The 25562-nt window shown below is 49.9% G+C and overlaps 1 protein-coding gene across 1 annotated transcript; it reads left to right on the forward strand.

Annotated features, from left to right (window-relative positions):
• The first annotated feature begins 10408 nt into the window (after positions 1–10408).
• PRELP (proline and arginine rich end leucine rich repeat protein) lies at positions 10409–25562 on the forward strand. The gene is made up of 3 exons (XM_010378810.2): positions 10409–10566; positions 19034–20022; positions 22579–25562. The coding sequence occupies exons 2-3, from the start codon at positions 19050–19052 to the stop codon at positions 22752–22754; spliced, it is 1149 nt and encodes a 382-aa protein (XP_010377112.1). The 5' UTR covers positions 10409–10566; positions 19034–19049; the 3' UTR covers positions 22755–25562.

Genomic DNA, 25562 nt, shown 5'->3' on the forward strand with positions numbered 1-25562 from the left:
AGAACAAGGATAAAGTCAAGCATGGCCCCACTTTCCCACACCATCAACTGGGAGACTCCCTTCTTTTGGTGCTCTTGGGAAACGCCAGGTTGACCAGGGAGACACAGCCCCTCTGCCTGGGGCATACTCCACAGGTCTAAAGGCAGAGCCAGGTTTTGTGACGCGTGGGCGTAGGGGTTCAGGGAAAATCCGTAAGTGAGTGCATGCGAGTGGAAGGCAGAGTAAGCATGGAACAGAGGGGTCTGCTCAGGTGGGCCACCTGCCAGGGAGGAATGCCAGCCTAGGAGGGATCAGGGAGTAGACAGGCAGGGACCATGGCTGGTGACATCCTGCAGTAGCAGTTCCAAGCCTGGGAGGCTGGGGAGGGCGTGCACGGACTGAGCATGTTCTTGGTATTGGTCTTTGCCTCTGGCTGGGTCCTTTGCCTGTGGTGGGGCAGGAGTCGGGAGGCTCACAGACTCAGAAGGCAGCGGGGTGGGCAGACACGTGGCTCAGCCCCTGAGCCCTATGATTTGGCTCTGAACAAGGCCAGGGCTGTGCATGGGGGCTAGAAGGAGGGGCCTGGAGAGGCCAAGAGGGAGACCAGGCACCACTCCCGAGCTGCAGGCCAACCAGTCATTTTTCCAGACTGGCCAAGCAAAACAAAATAAAGCAGAAATACAAAGAAAGGAGGCCGAGGCTCGAGGCTCGTAGGAGAAATGAGGGGAGTGGGCAAGGGTGGGTGTGGGTAACACCTGCTGGAAGAGGTGATGATTCTGTTATTTCACTGAAAGCCACAGTCTGTACCAGGCCTCCGGAGAACACCCTTCCAACCTAGTATGACATCAGAGCTAATGTGGGCAGGGACAGAGTCATACCATGTCTTGTTAACACACACATACACACACACTCACTAGGTCAGAGCCTGCAGGTTCCCATTCATTCTGAGGGCATTTATCAGGACAGCATAGACAGTGTGAATCCCGGAGTCAGGCTGCCTGGGTTCAAATCCCAGCTTCAACACTTACTGTAATACCTTGACACTTACTGACTGTATAATAACACTCTGCTTTAACTTCCTCATCTGTAAAGTGGGGATGGTAATAATAGCCCCTACTCCTGAGGTTGTTATGAGGATTAAATCAGCTGATGCCCTGTAGAGCACACGCATAGCACATAGTAAGTGCTCTGTAAGGGCTAGCTATCCTGATCATTATTATTTAATTATTTGCCAGGAGCTGAGTTTCTGCCTTGGAGACCCTTCAATCACACAGAAGGCAGATGTGGAAACAAGAAGAAACTGTGCTGTGCAGAGCTGTGGCCCAGGGTAGCACAGTCAAGAGTGAGCTCACTCTGCCTGTGGGAACTGAGGAGAGGCTCACATAGGAGGTAACATTTGAGTTGGGCCTTGCAGGATGAATAGGAGTTCCCCCAAATGGAGAATAGGAGAAAGAAGGACATCTGAACTCAGATTGGGCAAAGGCATGGAGGCATAAAAACCCAGGGAACCAGCCAGGTGTGGTGGCTCATGCCTGTAATCCCAGCACTTAGGAAGGCCGAAGCGGGTGGATCATCTGAGTTCAGGAATTTGAGACCAGTCTGGCCCACATGGCGTAACCCGGTCTGTACTAAAAGTACAAAAAATAGCCAGGCATGGTGTTGCGCACCTATAATCCCAGCTACTTGGGAGGCTGAGGCAGGAGAATCGCTTGAACCTGGGAGGCAGAGGTTGCAGTGAGCCAATATCATGCCACTGCACTCCAGCCTTGGTGACAGAACGAGACTCTGTCTCACAAACAAAACAAAACAAAAAACCCAGGGAACCAGGATCCCATGAGTCTGGTTCTCTGGTTCCACAGGAACTATGAGAGGAAATTAGAATGGCAAGAAAGTCAGGTCAGGCTGGAGGGTCTCAAATGTCATGCCAAGGCATTTGAATTTTGTTCTATAAATACCTGAGAGACATTGCAAAATTTTAAGCAAGGGAATTACATGATCAGATTCGTGTTTGGGGAAATAACACACTTGTTGGGTCATGGAAAACAGATTAGAAGATGAGAAGGCTTCAGGAAAAAAATAAAAACAGGAGGATTTTGCAATTACTCAAACCCACTAAGAGGAGAAAGTATTTCAGTGCTTCTGGGCTCACTGCCTGATTCCCGCTGGGGCCCGAGTGCAGGATCCTGAGTGCCTACTGTGTGTCAGAACCATGTAGGTTTTGGGATTCCAAGTAGGAATCCGATTTGGCACAGGCCCTCAGGATCTTGTGGATAAGGCAGACAGGAGAGCAGAGAAGGGCAAGGAAGTGGCACGGTTCCTGGGAGGGCCATCCACTGGGGGACTGCTGCAGCAAACGGAGAGACCAGGGGTCAAAGAGGAGAGTGCTGTTGGCAGGGCATCCTAGAAGGTGTAACACCTGGGGGAAGAAGGGCTTTCTTTTTTTCTTTTTTACTTTTTTTTTTTTTTGAGATGGAGTCTTACTCTGTCACCTAGGCTGGAGTGCAATGGCGTGGTCTCAGCTCACTGCAACCTCCACCTCCCGGGTTTAAGCCATTCTCCCGTCTCAGCCTCCCGAGTAGCTGGGACTACAGCACATGCCACCACACCTGGCTAATTTTTGTATTTTTAGTAAAGACAGGGTTTCACTATGTTGGCCATGCTGGTCTTGAACTCCTGACCTCGTGATCCGCCCACCTTGGCCTCCCAAAGTGCTGGGATTACAGGCGTAAGCGAAGAAGGGCTTTCTACATGGAAGGTGCAGTGGGCAAAGGCATGTAGAGGTGAAATAGCTTGGAGTACTCTGGCTGCTGTGAGACACACACATGCTTAGAGTCTAGACTTTGAGAAACAGGGCTGGAAAGGTAAGCAGGAGACAGACCATGGAGCTTGGGTATCAGCCAAGGGCACAGATCAGAATCACTCATGACGACAGTCTGGAAAACGCACATATATTTGAACTAGCATCTCTAGGGCTGGGGCCTCAGGCACTTTCAGGAACAGTTAGGTGAATCTAACACATGCTGTGGGCCAAGAACAATGATCATGGGGACAGGGAACCATGCAAGGTGACCTAGTCAGATCTATGCCTGAGGAAGAGCCAGGTGGAGGGTGGAGGGCAGAGAGACCCATCAGGACACCATAGCAGTGGGCCAGGGTCTAGAGGAAAACAGTGCCATGACAGGAGAGAGGGGACCAGCTGTCAAGCCATGGAGGAAACAGAACTGACTGGACTTGGAGAGTCTGGGGCGTGGGGAGCGGGGTGAAGAGAACAGTTGAAAGCAACTCCGTCTTTTAAGAAGTAACTGAAACCTAGATCAGTGGTTCTTAACAGTTTTAAGTGTAAAGATTTCTTTTCAACTTAAAAAAAGTATGTGATGATCATGAATACGTAATAACACAAAGTTACATGAATTTAAAGATGATTTTAAATAATTTGCATTTCATTCATCACAACAGTATACATATACACAAACAAGAACATTGTAGGAAGACGAACTGGGTTCAAATCTTATCTCTGCCATTACTAGATTTGCGACCTTTGAAACATAAACTAACTGTGCCTCAGTCTCTCACCTGTTAAATGAGTATTAGAGCAGTCCCCGCCTCATTGAGCTATGTGAGGACCAAAGAGCTGATACACGCAGTGGGCTAAGAAGGGCGCTTTGCCTATAATAATTCTCAAGAGGCTTTATTATTGTTACTGTTACTCAATTTAGAGACATTGCTTGGTGCACATATGGATGTGGGATCCCCCAAGGTCATGTGTGGGGGTCCCTGGCAGGGCTGCATTGTTCCTGCCCTCCTAGACCTTGTGACATGGGGCGTAACTGACCACACATGTCCACAGACTGGCCATCGTCACAGGATGCAGTGGGACTGTGCCTGTGTGAGGCAGTGTCATTACCCAATAATCTATTACATGGAGCAGGATGGCGTTTGGAAGCTTGCTCAGGATGATACCTGGAACCCGGATATTTGATCCAGGTGCTTGTGACTTGCTGTGACTTGTGACTTTTACAACATAAAATTAAATTAGGCTGGGGTTTCAGGATGATGTGATTGGGAGACCCCAGAACCTAGGAGGACCTCACCTTGGAAGGCAAAATGCCATCACCACTCACGTGAGCCTGGCTTCTGGGAGACCTGGGGAAGCCCAGAGCAGTGCTTACTGAACAGTCCCAGGCTAGTGCTGTCTGCTAACACCAGCTGATGGTGTAGCCTTTGCACTTAGGCCTACACGCCATGTCTATAGCATTCATGTATCAGCACCCTCATTCCTACCAGGTGTCAACAGCCCTCTCTCGCAGGACTGCCCTGATGGTCCACAAGCTGACAACCCCTCAACAGGATCACGACAATTCGCAGAGAGGGATTTAGGGGTTCTCCGGTCCAGCTGTGCTCACTGTGTGGCCGACAGATAAGTTTTATTTCTTCCTCTGCTGCCTGTGCCCTGTCCCTTCCTCTCATGGAAACAAGCACATCAGATCTGTGGGGAGGCAGGAAGCAGAAGCTGCCTGCATGTGCCTTTGGCTTCATTTTCCATAAGCCTAGGTTCTTGGGGGCTTCTGGGCATAGACACAGTGTCTTGGCCAGAAGAAAAGGGAACACGGAAACTTCTTTCTCTAGAAAAGAAAAGGGCCCCTGGCTTTAATATGCATGTAAAAGGGGTTGAGCTGGAGGAGAATGAGAGCCCTGAGAGAGGGAATCGGAGAGCCTGCCTCTGGCAGAGTGCCAGGCAGCCAGCATGTTTCCAGACAGGAAATAGCCCTGCAGAAAGTTCCTGTCCCCTACATGCAGCCTAGGAAGTGTCAGAGGGCTGCTAGGCCAGAAGGGGTCTCAGTGGGATGGAGGGTGTGCCCCGCAGCAGCATCAGCCAGGAGCCATATACGTCCCCTCCCCACAGACACTCTCCATCCCTGTTAGGGCTGCCACTGAATAAACCTGCCTGAAGTTGCTGGGTGGCCCCCCACGGGTACCAAGGACTGAAGTGGAGTATTCCACTGTCCCGGTGAAATGAGCACTTGGATCCAGAAATTAGAGAAGTGAAATGATAGGATAAAGATGTATTTCTGTCACTACTGAGCTGGTGGACTGCCTTGAATACCTGACACATAAAAGGAGAAAACTGAGGCTCAGGAAGGGCTGTGTAGCCCAAGGCCACCCCGTTAGCATGGAGAGAAGGCAGAGCCAGGCCTGCAACCAAGTTTGTGAGACTCCAACTCCAGCACTGCATACCTTAAAAATGAGGAGCCCTCCATCCTGGCTAATGTGGTGAAATCCCGTCTCCCCTAAAAAATACAAAAAATTAACCGGGTGTGGTGGCAGGTGCCTGTAATCCCAGGTACTCGGGAGGCTGAGGCAGGAGAATGGCATGAACCCAGGAGGCAGAGCTTGCAATGAACTGAGATTGTGCTACTGCACTCCAGCCTGGGCAACAGAGCAAGACTCCATCTCAAAAAAAAAAAAAAAAAAAAAAAAAAAAAGAGGAGCCCAGGCCAGGCGAGGTGGCTCATGCCTATAATCCCAGCACTTTGGGAGGCCAAGGCGGGAAGATCACCTGAGGTCAAGAGTTCGAGACCAAGACCTGCCTGGCCAACATGGTGAAACACCGTCTCTACTAAAAATACAAAAATTAGCCAGGTTTGGTGGCGGGCGCCTGTAATCCCAGCTACTTGGGAGGCTGAGTCAGGAGAATCACTTGAACCTGGGAGGCGGAGATTGCAGTGAGCGGAGATCGCGCCGTTGCACTCCAGCTTGGCGACAAGAGGGAGACTCTGTCTCAACAAAAAATAAGGCCGGGCGCGGAGGCTCACATCTGTAATCCCAGCACTTTGGGAGGCCGAGACGGGCAGATCACGAGGTCAGGAGATCGAGACCATCCTGGCTAACATGGTGAAACCCCGTCTCTACTAAAAATACAAAAATTAGCCGGGCGCGGTGGCGGGTGCCTGTAGTCCCAGCTACACGGGAGGCTGAGGCAGGAGAATGGCGTGAACTTGGGAGGCAGAGCTTGCATTGCAGTGAGTGGAGATGGCGCCACTGCACTCCAGCCTGGGCGACAGAGCGAGACTCCGTCTCAAAAAAATAAAAATAAATAAATAAATAAATAAAAGGAGCCCAAATATTCACCAAGAGAGACTGCTCAAATAAATAAATATTGGGCGGTGGAGGCAGAGAAACAATCACCAAAAGTACCAATATGATCATCTTCAAAATCTACCCGTACCACTAAGTGAAAAAAAAGTGCATAGCTGCTTATTTGTTACTAGCATGTGCATTAAATAAATCTGTGAAGACACAAAAAACTGGTGCACTGTCTTCTGGGGGAAACTGAGTGATGAGGGGACAGGCAAGGAAAAAGACTTTCCCTGTGCAAGCTCTTATACATCTTAGATTTTCAATCAAGAGAATGTGTTACCTATTCAAAAAATAATAACCTTTTTTCAAAAAAAGAGGGTGACAGAATCTCCTTGTTCAACCCTCTTAAATTCAATGAAACAGACCCCTACTGAGCACCCAGGGCGTGCCAAGCCGTTGGTGGGTGCTGTGGGTTATACCATGATGAACAGGATGCTGTCTGCCCAGCAGGGGCCCACTCACCCCAGGCCACCCAGGCCCCCCAGGCTGGAGGGTGGGACGGGCTGCCGCAGGACTTACACAGCTTCTCCCCTGTTACGCATTTGCCCAGATCCCAGCCACCCTGGACTGGGAGCCTCAACTAGTACAGGGTGAGGGTCCATCTAGGGCCAGCCTCTGTGGGTCCTGATGACCACTGAGCAGTTAGAGCCAAACTCTTCAGGCCCACACTGCTCCTTCCCGGCAGAGTCTCAGGACCACCACGGGGGAGGTGGGGAGCTTGAGTACCTCCCTCCTGTACTTCTATGGAAAGAGTATTACACAATTGCGTCCTTTCTTCTCTTGCTTTAAGCACTCACTGCTTATAACCAAGGCAGCAATTACTGTGAGGGTCAAAGAAATGGTAAGCCCCCCTGATGGATTTCAGTCTGGGTGGGAAGTGTGGGCAGGTCCCGACTTTGCAAATGCAGCTGAAATCCACCATCTTGGAGAGTCCCCTCCCTCTGCTGCCTGGCCCTCCTTGCGTTCTGTCTCCTAACCCTGCTGCCCCTAGCCCTCTGCCAGGACCAGACGGCAGTAGCAGCAGCAATGTGCATATCTGGACTTCTCACCATATGCCCCAGCATTCACATCATGTGCCTGCGACTGTCCTCTAGCCACACCAGCAAGAGATAAATACCTCCCCTGGGTTGAAGACACACCACTGGTGTCCCCGAGACTCTAGGAGAGTAAAGGAGGCTCTTCCTGGAGGATTCACATGGTCCCAGGGTGCATGACGCCAGTGAATCACAAACTACTCCCCTACCATTGCTTTCGGTGATCCCCGTGTTATCTTGGGTGTACCCTGGGAGAGAGATGCGGCAGAGTTGTTAACTTCCAAGTACAGATGAGAAAACCAAGACTCAGGTGCTGAGGCCTGCTCACCAGGTAGCTAGAGAACAGCAGAGTTGACATCTTAATCCAGGTTTCCTAACCCCAAACCTTATACTCTCTCTTCACACTATTGTCAGAAGAGCACTGAGAGGTCATTTGGTACAACCTCGTGTTTTATAAATGGTAAACTGAGGTCAGAGAGGGAGAGGGACATCTTCAAGGTCACACAGCATGCAGCGGGACAAGAACCTGGCCCCCTGGCTCCCAGGATGATGACTGTGTTGAACTGGAAAGTGCTTGCCCTGCCTAAGGTGTTCAAATCCATTTTTTAAAAAACCAGTGCTTCAAAATATACCAGTAGCATTTGTGGGAGTGGGGAACACAGAAGAAACAAGATTGGCCATGAGTTGGTAATTGTTGAAGCTAGGTATTAGGTAATGGGGATATTAATACTATCCTGTGTAAATAGGTATATGTTTTAAAATTTCCACAAAACTTTTAAAACATTAATGTGTTGTCAAAAAAAATATTAGGTACTCAAGCTATATTAAGTCCACAAGCCACTGATTAGCAAACTCTATTCTGGACACTTCTGAATATCCTGCTGGCCATATCTATACTTACTTCCAATTCTCTCTGCATAGCGTGGGATGCGGGAGATAGGAGAGGGGGAAAGGGAGATAACTGGCTTGGTCAGGGCTTGGAAGTTGGCCATCCATTCCCAAGGGCATAGACTCTTGGGATTTGGATGGATCTCATACAGATGGATACAGGTGATACCCTTGCCACTGCCCATAGTCCACACTCCTTGTAGTCTCTCTATCCCCACCGGCACTCTACCCATCCTCCCTGCACCTCACTGTACTTTGCTCACCTCATTTTTTGAGACAGGATCTCGCTCTGTGACCCAGGCTGGAGGGTAGTGGCGTAATCAGCTCATTGCAGACTTAGTCTCCCGGCCTCCAGTAATCCTCTCACCTCAGTCTCCTAAGTAGCTGGGACTTCAGGTGCACACTACCACACCCAGCTAATTTTTAAATTATTTGTACAAATGGGGCCCCCTATGTGGCCCAGGCTGGTCTTGAACTCCTGGGCTCAACAGACCTCCTGCCTTGGCCTCCCATAGTGCTGGGATTACAGACATGAGTCTCTGTGCCCGGCCAGTCTTTTTGTGCACTCTATCATCTACCACCCACCACACCAAGGGAAACAAGCAGATCTGAGGTCTGATGTTCCCAGCCTGCAGAAGACGCCATATCCCATCTGCATGAGAACTGAAGTGCATGAGCAGCCTGGCAGAGCCACGGTTAATGTGAACCTGGAGAGGATCTGTGCTGTCTTCCAGCAAGACCTCACCAGCAGGGTGTGAAGCCATGAGATCTGGGGTGGAATGGGGGTTGGAGAAAGGTCTGGGTTTTATTTTTCCTTCTTTTCTTAGGCTGATTAGCATTCACCACAATCCCTTTCCTAAACCGTACTATCTTCCCAGTTTATAAAGTGCTCTCACATTTACAATATTTAATCTTTCCAACCCTGTGAGGTCAATATTATCCACATTTTATAAATGAGGAAACAGGGTCCTCATGATCAAGTGATTCACCTAAGATCACATAGCTTGTGAGTGGCTGAGCCCAGGGCTGCAGACCCTAATTTTAATGTTCTGTCCTCTACCCCATATTGGGGAGGGCAGGCAGGCAGTCCCTTGTCACTGGGCTCTGCAGCTCTCCATGGAACCAATAATAGAGAAGAAAATTGTATTGCATTTTCTAAGTAGTCACCTGGGATGGCAGGACTTTTTTTTTTTTTTTTTTTTTTTTGAGACAGAGTCGCACTCTTGTTGCCCAGGCTGGAGTGCAGCAGGACTATCTTGGCTCACTGAGAATCTGCCTCTGCAATTCTCCTGCCTCAGCCTCCCTAGTAGCTGGGACTACAGGCGCCTGCCACCATGCCTGGCTAATTTTTTGTATTTTCAGTAGAGACAAGACTTCACCACGTTGGCCAGGTTGGTCTGGCACTCCTGACCTCAGGTGATCTACCTGCCTCTGCCTCCCAAAGTGCTGGGATTACAGGCATAAGTCACTATGCCCAGCCATGGCAGGAAATTTTGATGGGCATCTACTTAACTGCAAGTGTGTTGTGCTTTCTTAACTGAGGGGCATTGTTAGAGGATTGTTAGAGGTAATGGTGTTACCTGAATGGGTCTTCTGGGGTGTTGATATGCACGGGGGAAATTTTGATTTCCCATCACTTTGTGTGATGACCACACAGCCCCTAAATCTCACCTAAGTGTGATATAGAGAAGCTGAAAGAAGCCACTGCATTGTCCACATGAGCTAGGAACAGTGACTTTAGGTCTTACATTAAATCTTAATTCTGCCTTAACTTTGCTGTGCAACTCAGGCCAGCCTTCTCCCTCTCTGGTTCTCAGAACAGCTCTGGCAGCCAAACCCAAGTTATCTCCTATGCCAGCCTGAGACTCCACTCCCTTTGCAACCTCCTGGAGAAGATAACTTAGGGAAAGACTGTCACTGCTCAGAGGAAGCATCCCAAACCCCTCACTGGTTTAGGAATTTAACACCATGGAGCAACAGCCCCAGAAGGCAAGGCAATTGTCAGGAGGAATTAAACAGGCTAGTGCTGGACCCAGCCATCCGGTCCTGGCTTACACAGAGGTTGCTTTTCATGCCTTTTCCCTCTGTTAATTTGGCTTGTTTTCCAAACATGGGTCAAACAACCCCTCTTCAGAAGTGGCAGCAGCAGAAGGAAATGTTATTAAAAATGAGTCTGTTAGTGGGAATGGTGTGTGGATGAAGTCTTTGGGAGTTTTGGCTGCCAAATAAAGACTTTATTGTCATTCCTCCTTTCCCAAGCTCCCTCCCTCTCTCCTCTTCTCTCCTCCCTCCCTCCTCCCTCCTCTCCTCCCCTCCCTCCCTAAGATCTGCCCCTCCCTCCCCCTAAGCTAACCTCCCCACCCCAATAGGATCTGGTGGAAGAAAAGTCAGGCAAACACAAGCACGCACACACCACTGGGAGATCAGATCTTCTAGCTGGCTCTCTGCTGCCACAGCTCCGCCGAAGGGAGGGGGTGGAAGAGGAGGACTAAACTCAGAGCTGAGAGGAGAGGCAGAGTGTGTGCAGGTAAGCCCAGTCGGGAGATGGGCAGGAGACTGGGAAGAATCTTTCATCCAGTAAGTTTCCTCCTGATCTGTCCGTTTACTGATCTAGTCTCTATTCTCTTACTCCTTCCTTCCTCCCACCTCTTTCTCCTCTCAAATGAGTTCAAATTTAGTCTTCCTAATTTCTTTCCTATAGCCTCTTCCTCTTCTTTTCATCACTCTATACCCCTATATTTGCTTGCTGCAAAAGTTAAGCTTTCTGCTACAGATGTTTGTTGTAGCACAGTGAGCCACGCTGCACAAAGTGTCTACAGATCAGGTGTTTCCATAGAAACTGGACTCCAGAACCCATTTCTTTGCACCTTTTGTGTATTGTCACACATTGTGGAAGTCACACACATCACACGGAGGCTGCACTTTCACTACCACCACCCCACATGGCCATACAAAATGAAGACATCCTGTCCATTCACCTCTGCCCTCTGCATCTGACATGCAGAGCTAGACCACATGGTCACCAGATACCAGCGGACACATACACACAGGCACACATGTTTCCCGCATCTTGTCTCTCACCCTTTCACACACCTCCCCAGCTGTAAGAACAACGGCAAAGTATGTCTTCCCGTTGAGATGGCAGAGCCAGAAGAAAATCTTGCATCCCAAGTCCAGGCTGAATAGGGAGGAGATAAGCAAGAGTGGGAGCTGGAAGGGTTTCTTCATTATTTAGGGCTTGACTGGGTAGGAGCGGCAGAAAAGTGGCTTTTTCCAACCTGCACAGGGTCTTCTCAGCAGTTTTGAATTTCTGTCTCACTGGGCCAAACCACTTGGCTTTTGGAAAGAAAGAAAAGCAACCCAGTTCTCAATCCTTGCAGGTCCTAATTCCCAGCTCTGTGGACAGTTCATTTTTTATTTTTTATTTTTCCTGCAGGCAGCCAGAAAAATATTTTTATTTAAAGCCGTTCTGAAATTATTCCAACCATTCAGGTTGGCAAAAGGTCCTGTGGCAGAGGAGAAAAAAAAAAAAAGGCGGCAGTTCCTTAAGCAGTTGGGGAGGGGAAAACTGAAGGGTGGCCCCTCTCCTGCTCCCCTGCTCATTCCTCTCCATTAATAGAGAGGGGCTGTCCCAAGGCAGGCAGGGTGGAGGGAGATCAGGGTCCCACACACAGCTGATCTTCACAATCACCCGAGGGCAGGAGAGGGAGGAGTGTGGAGGGCTTACTAAAAATACAGATGTTGGCTCTCACTACAGATCTACTGAATCAAGACCCAGGAGTCTTGGTTTAATACTTCAGGAGATTCTGATGGTCCACCAGAGCTTGAGAATCAGGGGCCTGAGAGAGAGCTTTGCTGTAATTTTTAAGCCCAAGACTCTGGCACTGTTAGCTGGGCAGAAGGACTGTGTCCTGGAAAAGGAGCTCCAGAGTGTCCCAAATAGGCCATCCCTTTTTTGGGGGAGTGGGAGTAAACAGGGTAGAGCTGTCTCCCTCTCTCCTCCTTGCAAGCACAAGCAGCCATATATACCACAGAGGAACATTCCAGTCAGCAAGTTCCCCCAAGATGGCTCCACAGAGCTTCTGTTTCCCCTCACCTGCTCATCTGCCTGCCCCAGGACCCCAGGAGCACGTGCTGGGCTCTTCCCCTGACCCTTCTAGGTCTCTGCTCCTCCTGCCCAGCAGCCGCCTGTCTGGGCTCTCACAAAGGGTGGGCCGAACACTTTCTTCATTCCCCCTCCACCTCCCTCGTGGGCAACCCCATTTATTGGGCATGTGAGTGAAGTATTTCAAGGCTGGAAGGGGCAAAAAGCTGGGTGCAAAAGGCTGGGAGAAGTCACGAATCACAGTGGAACTCCACGGCCTGCTGAGGAAGGCAGACTTGCACCTTCTCTGGCCAGTGTCCCCTCACCTGTTGCAGAACACATGGGTGAGAAGGTGGTGAATGACAGGAACTCTCATTTACTGCTGGTGGGAAGGCAAAATAATAAAGCCATTTTGAAAGACAAAAAAAAAAAAAAAAAGACAAAAAAAGAAAGACAGAACAAGCTTTCCCTAGGTGGCTGGGGGCTTCCAGAGTCTCCTCAATTAGTCGTTTCTGAGACCCAAGTGTGATCTCACAAAGCCACAAAGGGGAGGAAGTTGCTCTGTGTGGAAGAGCTGGTACCCCACCCGCAAGGATCCCTGCCTTTGAGCAGTGCATGGGGGCTGCCCTCTAGCCAGGCTGGAGGGAAAGAGACCCCATTACTTTGAAATAGTATCAACAAAACCTTAACATTCACAGAACACTCACTTTGCGTGTATTCTCATTTAACTCTCAAAACAGAAAAGAATGTGTTAATATGCCCATTTTACAGAGGAGAAAAGCAATTGCTTTGCCTAAGCCTACCCAGCTAAGCATCTGAAGAACTGCAGGGTTGGGTCTCAGATCTATAACTACTCGAGGCATCAGACACACTCTTCTAGGCTTTCTTCAAGGGTTGGAGATGCTGGGGGAGCGGGGCAGAGAAGGATATGGTAGGTGGCAGGCTGTCAGAGAAAAGTCGTCTCACCCTGGTTTCTTCCCCACCACTCAGAATGGAAAACTTGCTCTTCTAGACTGGTGGCTTGAGGCCAGAAAATCTTCATTCTGTTTACACTTTGCCTTGTGGTAGACACTGGGGAGACAGATGGTCTCTCCATAATAGTGTTATTTTTATTTTTAGCACTTTTTGATCTGTAGTGCATTTTAAAGCTGCTAACCACACTTGCTTCTGACAACTGGGTAGGGAATATAGGTATAGGGAAGATTCTGTTATTCCCATTTTACAGATAAGAAAACTGAGGCCCAGAACAGGGTTCACATCACTAGGTAGTGGTGGAGGGGTGAGAATCTTCTCTTCTAACTAGTATGCACCTAGCAGACTCTCCTCCCACTGCCCCAGGCAAGCTCATCCTTCTATCATTTCACCTTCCTAGAAAGGGGCGTCTTGAAGTCATCACGCCCCATAAGGCTCCTTTGTTATCTCAGGACCATATCAGTCCTAATGGGGGCCTTGAAAGGGCCTCAGGCTCACTCCTCTGCTAACTGTGCTCATAAATTGGCAAAGACTGCTTGATTCTCCCTGCTTTCAACCCCCTTCTGGACTACAGGAAGAGATAAAGAGAGCAGGATGGCTTTCGACATCTAGGTTGAGAACAGAAAGAAGGGAAAAAAGAGAGAGGGATGTTCCAATGTTCACAGGCACAGTGCTGGGTCAGAAGCAGCCCCATTCTCTACCGCAGGGTAGCTCTGGGTCAAGGCATGGAGGCTTAGGGGTGACCAATTAGACAGGAGATCTGACAAGTAAGAAGAATGCCAGCTCAGAGTGCAGAGTAACCCTGCTGCTAACCCTGCCTAGCCCTGGGAGACAAACCCAACCTCATTCCCAGCCCAACCTCAACCTCTCCATACAAAGCCAATTAGCCTTAAATAGCTGCTCCTAATGACTTGACCAATCCATCAGGACTTCCACCCATCCCTGCTCTGAGCAGAAACATTCCACCAGTCCTGGGTTTTAACAGTAAATTAATGAGAGAGATAGGGAAGGGGGCTATCCCACTTTAAAAATCAAGGAGTCCATGGGGGCGCTGTGGCTCACACCTGTAATCCCAGCACTTTGGGAGACTGAGGTGAGCAGATCACTTGAGCTCAGGGGTTTGAGACCAGCCTGGGCAACATGGTAAAACCCCATCTCTACAAAAAAGACAAAAATTAGCCTGGTGTGGTAGCGCATGCCTGTAGTCCCAGCTACTCAGGACGCTGTGATGGGAGGATCACCTGAGCCCAGAGAGGTTAAGGCTGTAGTGAGCTGTGATTGCACTACTGCACTTTAGCCTGATCAAAGGGAGACCCTGTATCACCAAAAACAAAAACAAACAAACAAACAAACAAAAAAAACAAAAACAAAAAAAAAAAAAATCAAAGCGTCTTTCTGGATAATCTGCTCTTTATAAACAAATAAATGAGTAAGTAAGCCTCTGCCACTTGCAGATATTTTGCACTTTATAACATGCCTTCAAATGCATGATCTCATTTGATCCTCACACAGATGAGAAGCCTGGGTTGGGGAGTCAGAGCCAGGAGTCAAGCCCAGATCCACAATAATTGGAATTGAAATTAGAATTTAAAACTCTCTTAGGGGCTGGGCACAGTGGCTCACACCTGTAATCCCAGCAATTTGAAAGGCCGAGGTGGGAGGACCACTTGAGCTTAGGAGTTCAAGACCAGCCGGGGCAAATAGTGAGACCCCCATCTCATTTTTGTTTAAAGTGAAAAAAGAAAAAAAAGAAATTAAAATTCTCTTAGGAAACATTCTCAAATGTAGAGAGTGAGTGTTGGGTTGGGCAAAGCATTGCTTTTCTCTTCCATTAAGCAGCAGCTTTTCCAGAACCAATAGGTGGAGAGCAGAACCGCATGCAGTTGGCTGTTGTAGGTGGTCAACAAACCTTCACTGATTGAGCAATGAGCAGAGCCCAGTAGAAAGCTGTGGGTGGAGAGGTGCACTTGCGAAAGCACAAGAAAAATTTAAAAACACACAGGGACCCATCCTAAGGAATCTTATGATTGGACAGAATTTTCTAGAAGGGGAGCATAGAGTGAGGCTCTCAGGCTTTGTAGGAGGGACTATGACTACCCATGGAGTCCAGGTACTCTCAGTCTGTCACATGGATTCTGGCTTTAGAGACCTAGGACATCACGGAGCCCTGCCAGAGAGAATGGCTGTGCTGTCAGCTGTCACAACTTCTCATCCTGCCTCACGGCAAAGCTCCAGCAGGAAGAGGCATCACCCCATGAGAAAAGCCTTAGAAATGAACGCTATTTCCTTAAGAAAGAAGCATCCCTGCACTTGGAAGGGTTCTGATTCAGCCCTGGGGCTGAGGGAAGGGGAGGAGAGCACGTTCAGCTTCCCCACATAACTCGCTCCTGGGAGCGATTTCCTGGGGAACCTCCTATCGGCTCTGGGAGCAGCTTGGGTAGGCCCAGAGGTTTGGAATGTAAACAGGTCAGAGGACTAGTGAAAAGACAAGTTACCAAAGGGTCTGGTGCTGCACACGGCGAAGAGGAAGGCTTGTGTTTACTGTGGATGAGAAGGCGTGCATGGTTAGCCTGCTGGGTGGAGCTATGAGTGACCTGCCTGTTCCTCTCACCCCTGACGATGAAGACCAGGCTGCCCTGGCACTGAGCCAAGGAAACCCACCCTCCCCCGGCCCCCCCACCCACCTCAGCACAAGTCACAGCCACGATGCCTCACTGCTTTTGCTGGAAGCCCTGGGCAAATTGGTGCCCAGTCCCTGGCATATGCTTTCAGTGACAAAGGCAATGAAGGGATACAGGAAAACCCCGCCAGTGCTGGGAGCCTCCTTGGGACAGGGCTTTTCACAGTACGAAAGATTTCTTGCTCATTTCTAGGCTTCTGGGTGATTAGAAAAAACTTTTTTTTAATCAGGGTCATAAAAATTGAGGCTTTTAGAAATGTTTGTTTTCGAATACTAATGCTTTAACCACCCCCTTAATTTATATGCAAGATGACTGTTCTGTTTTCCAGAAAATAACAGAACTTACACAATGTTAATTCATAGTTCACCAATTACAAGTGAAGTGGGGTTCAGCCAACAAGACTCAAGCTTAAAGTTTTGCAATTAATGCCTTCTCTTTTTAATCCTTGCAATGTATCTCTGAGAATGTTACATCCTTAACAGATTAAGCCAAAAACCTAACTGCAAGATCCTTTGTGATAGGAGGCCAGGAAAAATGGCCTTCCGGACCCCCTTGGAGAGGCCTGCCTTGGAGGAGACCACCTTAGAGGGAGGTGGAGAAGCAATAGAGGCTGAAGGACAGTCTCTGCCCTCCTTCCCTCCTGCCTTCCTTCTTTCCTTCCGATACTCAGTGTATTGCATAAGGGCTCACATATTCACACAGAGGATAAGTGAGTGAATTTGCTTATGTGATGGGACCTGGAGAGGTGTGTGTGTGAGAGTGTGAAGACTGGGGGGTCAAGGGTGTATGTGTGTGTGTCCCTGCGCATAAGCTGCGGTGAGACACCCTCCACCCATCCATAGCTAAGCTCTTCTCTTTCCAGTTTCTTGTCACATTCAGCTTCTCCTGAGCATCTGTCCTAGAATTTAGCAGCTGTGAGTGGCTTCTGTTGTCTTCCTTTGATCAAAGCCAGCAAGGAGCCAGGCACTGGGTCAAGCAAGAAAGGAGTCTAAGCTGACATGGGTTCAGAGGGAAGGCAGGAGAGGCAGAGTGTCTGAATCAGCACAGTGATCACAGGGTCCAGATGCAAGCTGGGGACATACTCCAGCCCACCCTATCTCAGAGAAGCTTCTATCCCCAGTGTGTCCAGACCTTGAAGCAGTGGAAGGGGCACCCCAATTTTGAGGAAGAGGCAAGGAGGGCCAGTTGAAGCAATGTGAGAATGTGGATCCTGGCTGGAGGTGTCATAGGAATGATAGCCTTGGAGAGGGGAAGGTATAGGGCATTCCCTCCAGGGACCCTTCCTAGCCTAGGCCAGGGGGATGCCCGTGGGAGCTGCCTATTTCTGTCTGCAGTCATGAGTCTGTTGTTATTTCTCCAGTTTCAGTTCAACTCAAACCACATGGCCTTATCTGGAGGGTCATCGGGGCCAATGGGAAGGAAGGCAACACCAAAACATCCTTCAGCTGCATATTTCAATGTCACTGAGGCTAGTGGGAGGTTCTTCTTGATATTCCACCTCAATACCACCAACTCCAAAGGATATGGGAGAAGCAATATCTGATCAAAAGAAAGGAAAGTGTTTTCTCCACATCTTTCAATCCCTTCCCTGTTTATTTTCCTGGGAGCCTCCACATCTGGGGAGACATTCTTGGCATGTTTCCCAATGGCAAAGACGAGCGTTCTCTGAGCCAAGTGCAGGGAGTAGGGAGAGGGGTGAGGAGGCCCAGAGCATCTATGAGCCAGGGTGGATGCAAAGGTGTCGGCAGCACTTCCCTCTCTTCCCAAGATCCCACTAGCTCTCCTCTGGAAGGGAGGAGGCCTTGGTTCTTGTCCTGGGTCTGCTGTTAAATAGCATCCTGGCCTTGGCAAGCCACTTCTTCCCTCCAGTCCTCAGTTTTGTAAACAGTGGGGTCTAGAGTTGATTGGTGGATTTCAAGCCATTTTCAGCAAAGAAACATGTCCCCCTCCCTCCCCACACCAAATGAATGCTTTGGGTAAACCTCATTATATATAATAGGTTTTTTAAAAAGAGAGCTGCTGAGGTTGGCACAGGGATGGGTTGAGGGTACCCCAGGGCCATCTCCTCAGTCTTCTCCCCACAGGGGTGCTCCACAGAAATGAAGGCAGAGTTGGAAAACCACTATATTATGGGATCTTTAAGGATTTTTCTGGATTTAACCAGGACTATGGTACATAGTCCTAACTATGGACTATGGTTCATACATCCTAATATCCCTCTCATGAAGACACTGATGATTTTCTCAGCTTGTGAATGGGAGGACTGAGGGCCAGAGTGGTTAAGGATCTTCTCTGACAAGCCCCAGGAACTCCTGACTCCAAGTCCAGTGTCCTTTCTTTCTTTCTTTTCTTTCTTTCTTTCTTTTTTTTTGACAGAGTTTTGTTCTTGTTGCCCAGGCTGGAGTGTATTGGTGCAATCTCGGCTCACTGCAACCTCCTCCTGGGTTCAAGAGATTCTCCTGCCTCAGCCTCCCAAGTAACTGGGATTACAGGTGTCCACCACCACACCCTGCTAATTTTTTGTATTTAGTAGAGACGGAGTTTCTCCATGTTGGTCAGGCTGATCTCGAACTCCTGACCTCAAGTGATCCACCTGCCTTGGTCTCCCAAAGTGCTGGGATTACAGGTGTGTACACCACCGCCCCAGCCCCAGCCCCAATGTGCTTTTTTTTTTTTTGAGACAGAGTCTCACTCTGTCGCCCAGGCTGGAGTGCAGTGGAGTGATCTCAGCTCATTGCAAGCTCCTCCTCCCATGTTCACGCCATTCTCCTGCCTCAGCCTCCCGAGTAGCTGGGACTACAGGAGCCTTCCACCACACCCAGCTAATTTTTTGTATTTTTAGTAGAGATGTTTCTAACATCTCTGTTAGAAACAAGATGTTTCACCGTGTTAGCCAGGATGGTCTCGATCTCCTGACCTCGTGATCTACCCACCTCGGCCTCCGAAAGAGCTGGGATTACAGGCGTGAGCCACCGCGCCCAGCCCCCAGTGTGCTTTCTACCAGCATGCCCCCTGCCCTCTTCAAAGCAGGCTCAACACATCAAGTGGCTAAGCCAATGGCCAAGGAATCCAGAGCCTCAAACCCTTGTTACTCCCTCACCTGCTGGGTATAGGCAAACAAGGAGATGCTTCCATAGCTCCCCGAGCTCTGCCCATCTTCCCTGGAGCTCTAGTTCTGCCCAATTCTGGCTTCAAAAACATGACATCTAGTTACTGAGGGCCCAAGGCTAAGGACCTCCTGTGTCTTCTCCCTGCAGGTGTATCACCTGGATCATGAGGTCACCCCTCTGCTGGCTCCTCCCACTTCTCATCTTGGCCTCGGTGGCCCAAGGCCAGTCAACAAGACGACCAAGACCCGGGACTGGGCCCGGGCGCAGACCCAGGCCCAGGCCCAGGCCCACACCCAGCTTTCCTCAGCCTCATGAACCAGCAGAGCCAACAGACCTGCCTCCTCCCCTCCCTCCAGGCCCTCCATCTGTCTTCCCTGACTGTCCTCGCGAATGCTACTGCCCCCCTGATTTCCCATCTGCCCTCTACTGTGATAGCCGCAACCTGCGAAAGGTCCCTGTCATCCCACCCCGCATCCATTACCTCTATCTCCAGAACAACTTCATCACTGAGCTCCCGCTGGAGTCCTTCCAGAATGCCACAGGCCTGCGATGGATAAACCTGGACAACAACCGAATCCGCAAGATAGACCAGAGGGTGCTGGAGAAATTGCCTGGCCTGGTGTTCCTCTACATGGAGAAGAACCAGTTGGAAGAGGTCCCCTCAGCCCTGCCCCGGAACCTGGAGCAGTTGAGGCTGAGCCAGAACCACATCTCCAGAATCCCACCTGGCGTCTTCAGCAAGCTGGAGAACCTGCTGCTCCTGGATCTCCAGCACAACAGGCTGAGTGACGGCGTCTTCAAGCCCGACACTTTCCAGGGCCTCAAGAACCTCATGCAGCTCAACCTGGCCCACAATATCCTGAGAAAGATGCCGCCCAGGGTCCCTACCGCCATTCACCAGCTCTACCTGGACAGCAACAAGATTGAGACCATCCCTAACGGATATTTCAAGAGTTTTCCCAATCTTGCCTTCATTCGGCTTAACTACAACAAGCTGACAGACAGGGGACTCCCCAAGAACTCCTTTAACATCTCCAACCTGCTCGTGCTCCACCTGTCGCACAACAGGATCAGCAGTGTGCCTGCCATCAACAACAGGCTGGAACACCTGTACCTCAACAACAACAGCATCGAGAGTGAGTGGGGTGGGCCAGGGTGGGGCCGAAGGCAAGGATGTTGGCTTGTGTAGCACCTCCACCCTCTCTAGGGAGTCTCAGGGTGGGGTGGTATAAAAAGCATCCACTTTGGCACTGGACTTCAATTTATGGCCTTGCCACTTGCTATCTGGGCGACCTTGAAAAGATATTTGACCTCTCTGGGAAGTTTCCTCATCTGTAAAGTGAGAATGGTAATAATACCTTCTATCATGAAGGTGATATGAGGATGTAATAGTTTAATATGGAGAAAGTGCCCAGAATACTATACCTGGAGGGCCATAGGTTTTCTTCCTCCATTCTTCCTCAGTCCCAGTTCCTTGGCAACTGGATCTATAGGTAGGGTAGACATGGAATATACTCCTGGACATTATACTAAAGACAGAACAGAGACATTTTAATACCTATCCTGAAATGTCCTGGGCCGGCCCTCTGCAGAAACCTGCCCCTGTGGGAGGATGTTTCTTCCCAACCCTGAGCCTGGGTTTTTATTCAGGGTACGCAACTGGTAAAAACGTGGCAGTCAGGAAAAGAAGGTCTGTATGCTGGTGCTTTCTGAATCTATGTGGAAGTGTGCAATGTTTAGGTGGACTTAAGGGAGAGTTTGCCTGACTGACATTTACAGGGTCCTGAACTTGGAGTATCAGTTGTAGCTCAGGAGAGGAGGTTGGAAGTTGCAGTTTTGCTTCAATCAAAAATTTCAACTCTGAGTAGAGCATCAGCAGAAAGTTTTAGAAGTGAAATAATATTTTCTGGTCCTTGAACAAAATCAGCCTACATTCACACAAGGGATGCAGCAGTAGAAGGAAAGAGAGGGATTCAGGGAGAAGAGAAGGACCCTTAGAATGATATTTGGGGATCCTTAGGTTCCAAGCCAAAGAATGAGAGGGAGATTGTTGGTGTCTCTACTGACACCAACAATGGGCGAATAGATCTGTTCACTCATTTGGGATAATTTCAAGAAGTACGGGAGGATTTTTTTTTAATCTTACAAAAAAAAAAAAATGTGAAAAGGGGAAGACTGTCTAATTTTACCCTGGAGACAGTACACTAAAATAAAACACATTACCCCCAGGAAGCTATGAGGCCGAAATACAGACAGAAAGGATACCTTGATTAATAAATGGCTGATAGGTTTCTACCAGATTATGGAAGAACAGGTTGCTAGAAGATATCCCAGCCTTCTAAGGTTGAAGTGAGAGAACTCACACCTCAGCCACATGGGCCCACCCCATCCAGCCTGTCTCCTGTGTCTTTCACAGACAGAATGGGCTGAGTGGGGCCTAGGTCAGTGTGACAATTACGTTCTTCACAATGACCGTAATGCTGCCACTGGTACTGTCCTCAAACAGCTTGCAAAATGCCTTTGCCAACATTCTCTCCCCTGATTACAGGGCAGGCACCACTCTTACCATTTCACAGATTGAAGAACTCAGCATCAGTGTGGATAGGCAACAGCCAGCCCCAAGCTCATAAGAGAAAACCCCTGTGTCAGGGCACTTCTGCTACTCCAATGGTGAAGGAGAAAGAGGAGGAAAAGGAAGAGGAAGACAATTACAATGAAGATGATGCCTACTCTTCCTCCTCCTCCTCCTCCATAAATGAGGCAAGGCTTAGGGAGAATAAAACAGTTCATTTAAATGCTGGCATGCCTGGTGCCACCGGCATCTAACAAGATGTGATGGAGGAAATGGAATCTCAGGCCACAGACCCTTCAGAATCAGTAGGCTCATCATGTCCCTGGGGCTCCAGAGCTCTCCCCAGACCCTCTTTCCTCTTCCTGTCATCCCTATTTCAGTTACCATCTTTTGCCCATCCTCATGTCTCACATCCAATTCAAAGGAAAACCTGCAGAGTGATTTTCACATCCATCTGCTGGCTTCAGATCTCACCTTACTCCATAGCTTCTCCACACTGTAGCCAGATTCATCTTTGTACAGCATAAACCTGAACATAGGGATCCCTAAGGACCCTTCCAGATTTAACACTCCAGGATACCATGGTTCAAGTATCCTATTAATAACATTGCTCTCATAAAGACAGTCCTGTTCACTGCCATTCCTCAGACCAGAGACCAAAAGCCTCTTAGTGAAAGACTGTCTGAAAGCCTAACTACCTTCCCAGCTTACTCTCCTTAGTACACCACATTGCACTATTACTATTCCCAGATTCGCCCACAAGCAGAATTTTGGCCTCCACAACTTCATTCAAAGATTCCTCTATCAGAACACCATCCCCCAGGTCTCCACCTGTTGTAATCCTACCTATTCTTGAAGGCCCGGTTCAAAATTTACTTCCAATTCTCTAGAGTGAACTTGTAATAACAGTTGTTGATCAATTCCAACTTAATTCAATTTACAAATGAGCAAACTGAGTCTGGAGGTCAAGGCAGCTCATCTGTGATCACACATTCCCAAAGCTAGCCAGTTTCAGAGAGAAGTCTACAGTCCTTGCTCTCGGGTGTCCTCCCCCTTCCGCTTCCTCATCTTGGCCGCCAGCCTCCACTCCCCGCTGATTTCTCGTCTTCTTTTTCCGTAGAAATCAACGGAACCCAGATTTGCCCCAACAACCTAGTGGCGTTCCATGACTTCTCCTCGGACCTGGAGAACGTTCCACACCTGCGCTACCTGCGGCTGGATGGGAACTACCTGAAGCCGCCCATCCCACTGGACCTCATGATGTGCTTCCGCCTCCTGCAGTCCGTGGTCATCTAGGCCCTACTCCGCCACCGGATCTGCTCTGACCGCACTTGAAGGCTGGGGCCCAGGCGCCTGTGCCCGCCATTCATTTTCTCTCTCTCCCTTTCTTGCTCCCAGCTTTGCCTCCCTTATCCCACCCTCGAGGCAGGGAAAAACCATCTATTCTTCTGCAGCCTCAGGAGCGAGACTTCCAAGGGCTCGGTTTGGTCCCACCCAGTTGAAAGACACCCAGTGCACACCCAAACTCCTGGCCTTCTGTGGTTTCCCTTTGTTCCAGAAACACAGATGTGTCTAAAGACTTGGTGTCCCCTTCTCTCTCCTCCCCCACCCGCCACTCCTGAGTACATCTGGGCCGTGGACTGACATCTGATCATGGTCCTGGCCGAGCAAGCAGCCCGGAGGTAAGGTTCAGAAAGTCCCCCTGGGGACTCCTCCATCTTGGGCAGCTCTGGCTCAAAGAGGCCGAGAAACCCAGTTCTCCTGGGCCAAGGGTCCCTTCTGGCAAAGCTGCTGCTCCGCCGCGCGGTTCCCCAGCACCAGACATCGCCCTGGCCCCGCTGGCCCGGGTCTCTGGGAAGGAGGAGCGAGGGAATGACGGAGGTGGGGTGCAGGGTCAGGGCTCGTGCAGGGTCAGGGCTCCCGCAGGGGCCTGCATCTGGCCAGCAGGTCACAGGGATGCGCAGGGGGATCTCTCCTGTTCCAGAGTGAACATAGCACACACTCTCCTGGCTGGGCCTCAGGGGGAACAGCCAAGGAGAAGAATGGCCCAAGGAACTAGGAAGCAGCCATGGGAGAGGGGAGGGGTTCAAGCCCGGATAGGCCCGCGTGGCGTCGATGGGTCCTGTGGCCCCCTTGCCCAACCGCGGGTTTAGGGAGCAGCGTTCACAGTGTTTGTGTGGGGGCGGGAGAGGGAAGAGGCAGCAGCCCCGCCCCCGCCATCTGTTCTCCATCAGTGTGCGCGGCCCAGCCTTTTCCACCCCCGGAGGCGGCTCCTGAGAAACAGGGAGGAAGGGGCGGAGCACCTAGACATCTCCCAGAAGCCCCTCCACGTTTGAAAATCGCCTCTCCCCGGAGACAGACGCGTGGGTGCCACCTAGTGGCTGGTGGAGGTAACAGCTGGCCCCAGTCTTCCGCCTGGCCCTCTTCCTGGGGTGATTTTCCTCGGTGGAGGAGGCCAGTGGGGTCCCAACATGGAATAACCGTGGGCCGTATGCATGGTGTCGCTCCCCTCTAAGGTCTAACGAGCACAAACGTCCCCAGGCTGGGCTCATTCCCATCGTGAGTGAGCCCAGGTGAGGACACAGTCGGTTCCTGTTTGTTGTATGCCCTTTCCGGGTTCCTTCTCAGCTCCCTCATCTGTAAACCGAGGAGGTGGATAAGATGCTCCTGGCCGGACGCGGTGGCTCACGTCTGTAATCCCAGCACTTTGGGAGGCCGAGGCGGGCGGATTATTGCCTGAGCTCAGGAGTTCGAAACCACCCTGGGCAACATGGTGAACACCCCCCACCCCCCCAACCCCCGTCTCTACTAAAATACAAAAAAAAAAATTATCCAGGTGTAGTGGCGCGTGCCTGTAATCCCAGCTACTAGGAGGCTGAGGCGGGAGAATCGCTTGAGCCCAGGAGGCGGAGGTTGCAGTGAGCCGGGATTGTGCCACTGCACTCCAGCTTGGGCGACAGAGTGAGACTCCGTCTCAAAAAAGAAAGAAAGAAAGAAAAAAAAAGAAAAAAAAAAAAAAGGTGTTCCTCTGAGGTCCCTCCTGCGCTCATGTTCTGAGTCTGGGGCTCCACACCTTAAATCATACTCGAATGCAGGACAAGTCCTAAATATTTGCCCCTTCCCTTGAGTAATTTATTTTCTGTATGGACTGTCTCTCCCCTAGAGGCTTCCCCACCCTCCATGCCTGGCCCAGGTGAGCGGCTTGGCAGGTCTCCAAGTGGAACCCGGTCCAGACAGGGCTGCCTCGACTTCACCTTTCCCCCTAACTTCCTCCAAGGGATGCTGCCCCTTCTCAGCCCCCTACGTGTGTATGTTGGTGGGAGGCACAGGGGATGGATGTTCTAGAAATGAGTAAGACACAGTGCCCACCCCCAAGTTAGGATGAAAAATGTTCCAGAGGTTTTTAAGAAATTGGATTAAGCTGGGTCCCTGACTTCAAGAAATTCCCATTATGCTCCTTCTCACCTCTCTCTTTTGCTAATTATGGAAAATAGGGCCCATTTCATCATAGTCTCCTTCCCCCCGTGCTCCACTACAATCGCCGCATTCTTTTCCAGCTGCAGCTGGTTTCTCCAAGGCTCCTGCTTAAAGTCGATGCGTTATGGTGCGCTATGGCCGAAAGCAACCTGGTGCTTCGGCCTGGATAAGAGCTCCTTCTGCATCTTATTCACAGCTTGCAACCTCAGCCCCTTTGATGAGGCCCTCAGGGGAGAGGTCATTCCCTCCATCCTGCAAACCCAGACTCATTTAGCAGCAACGCAATCACCATCATCCCACTGCCCAATCTAGAATATGTCTGCTCTCCATCGCCCTCTGCAGCTCTAAGCCAAAGGGGATGCAAGGTAAATTGGCTTTACAGGCTCCCCTCCCCCAAACACACACACAATGGGCTGGTTTCTTTTGAGTTTAAAAAAGCCCCCTTCTCCATGCACAAGTTCATTCCCTCCATGCTGTTGTCATCGACATAAACAGGTGTGTATGTAGGTGTACATGTGTACTCTGCACGTATATCTCTTCTCTCTTGAAGACCGTGTTAACTTTGTGAAATAACTTCCACATTTCAACACGCTTCACAGTAGAGGAAATAAAGTAATATGAAAAACA

Source organism: Rhinopithecus roxellana, chromosome 1, assembly GCF_007565055.1.
Source record: "Rhinopithecus roxellana isolate Shanxi Qingling chromosome 1, ASM756505v1, whole genome shotgun sequence".
NCBI lineage: Eukaryota > Metazoa > Chordata > Mammalia > Primates > Cercopithecidae > Rhinopithecus > Rhinopithecus roxellana.

Coding starts and splice junctions, on each gene's coding strand:
- PRELP (XM_010378810.2), top strand. CDS start 19,050: ATGAGGTCACCCCTCTGCTGGCTCCTCCCACTTCTCATCTTGGCCTCG. Junction 20,023..22,578: donor CAACAACAACAGCATCGAGA/GTGAGTGGGGTG, acceptor CTTTTTCCGTAG/AAATCAACGGAACCCAGATT.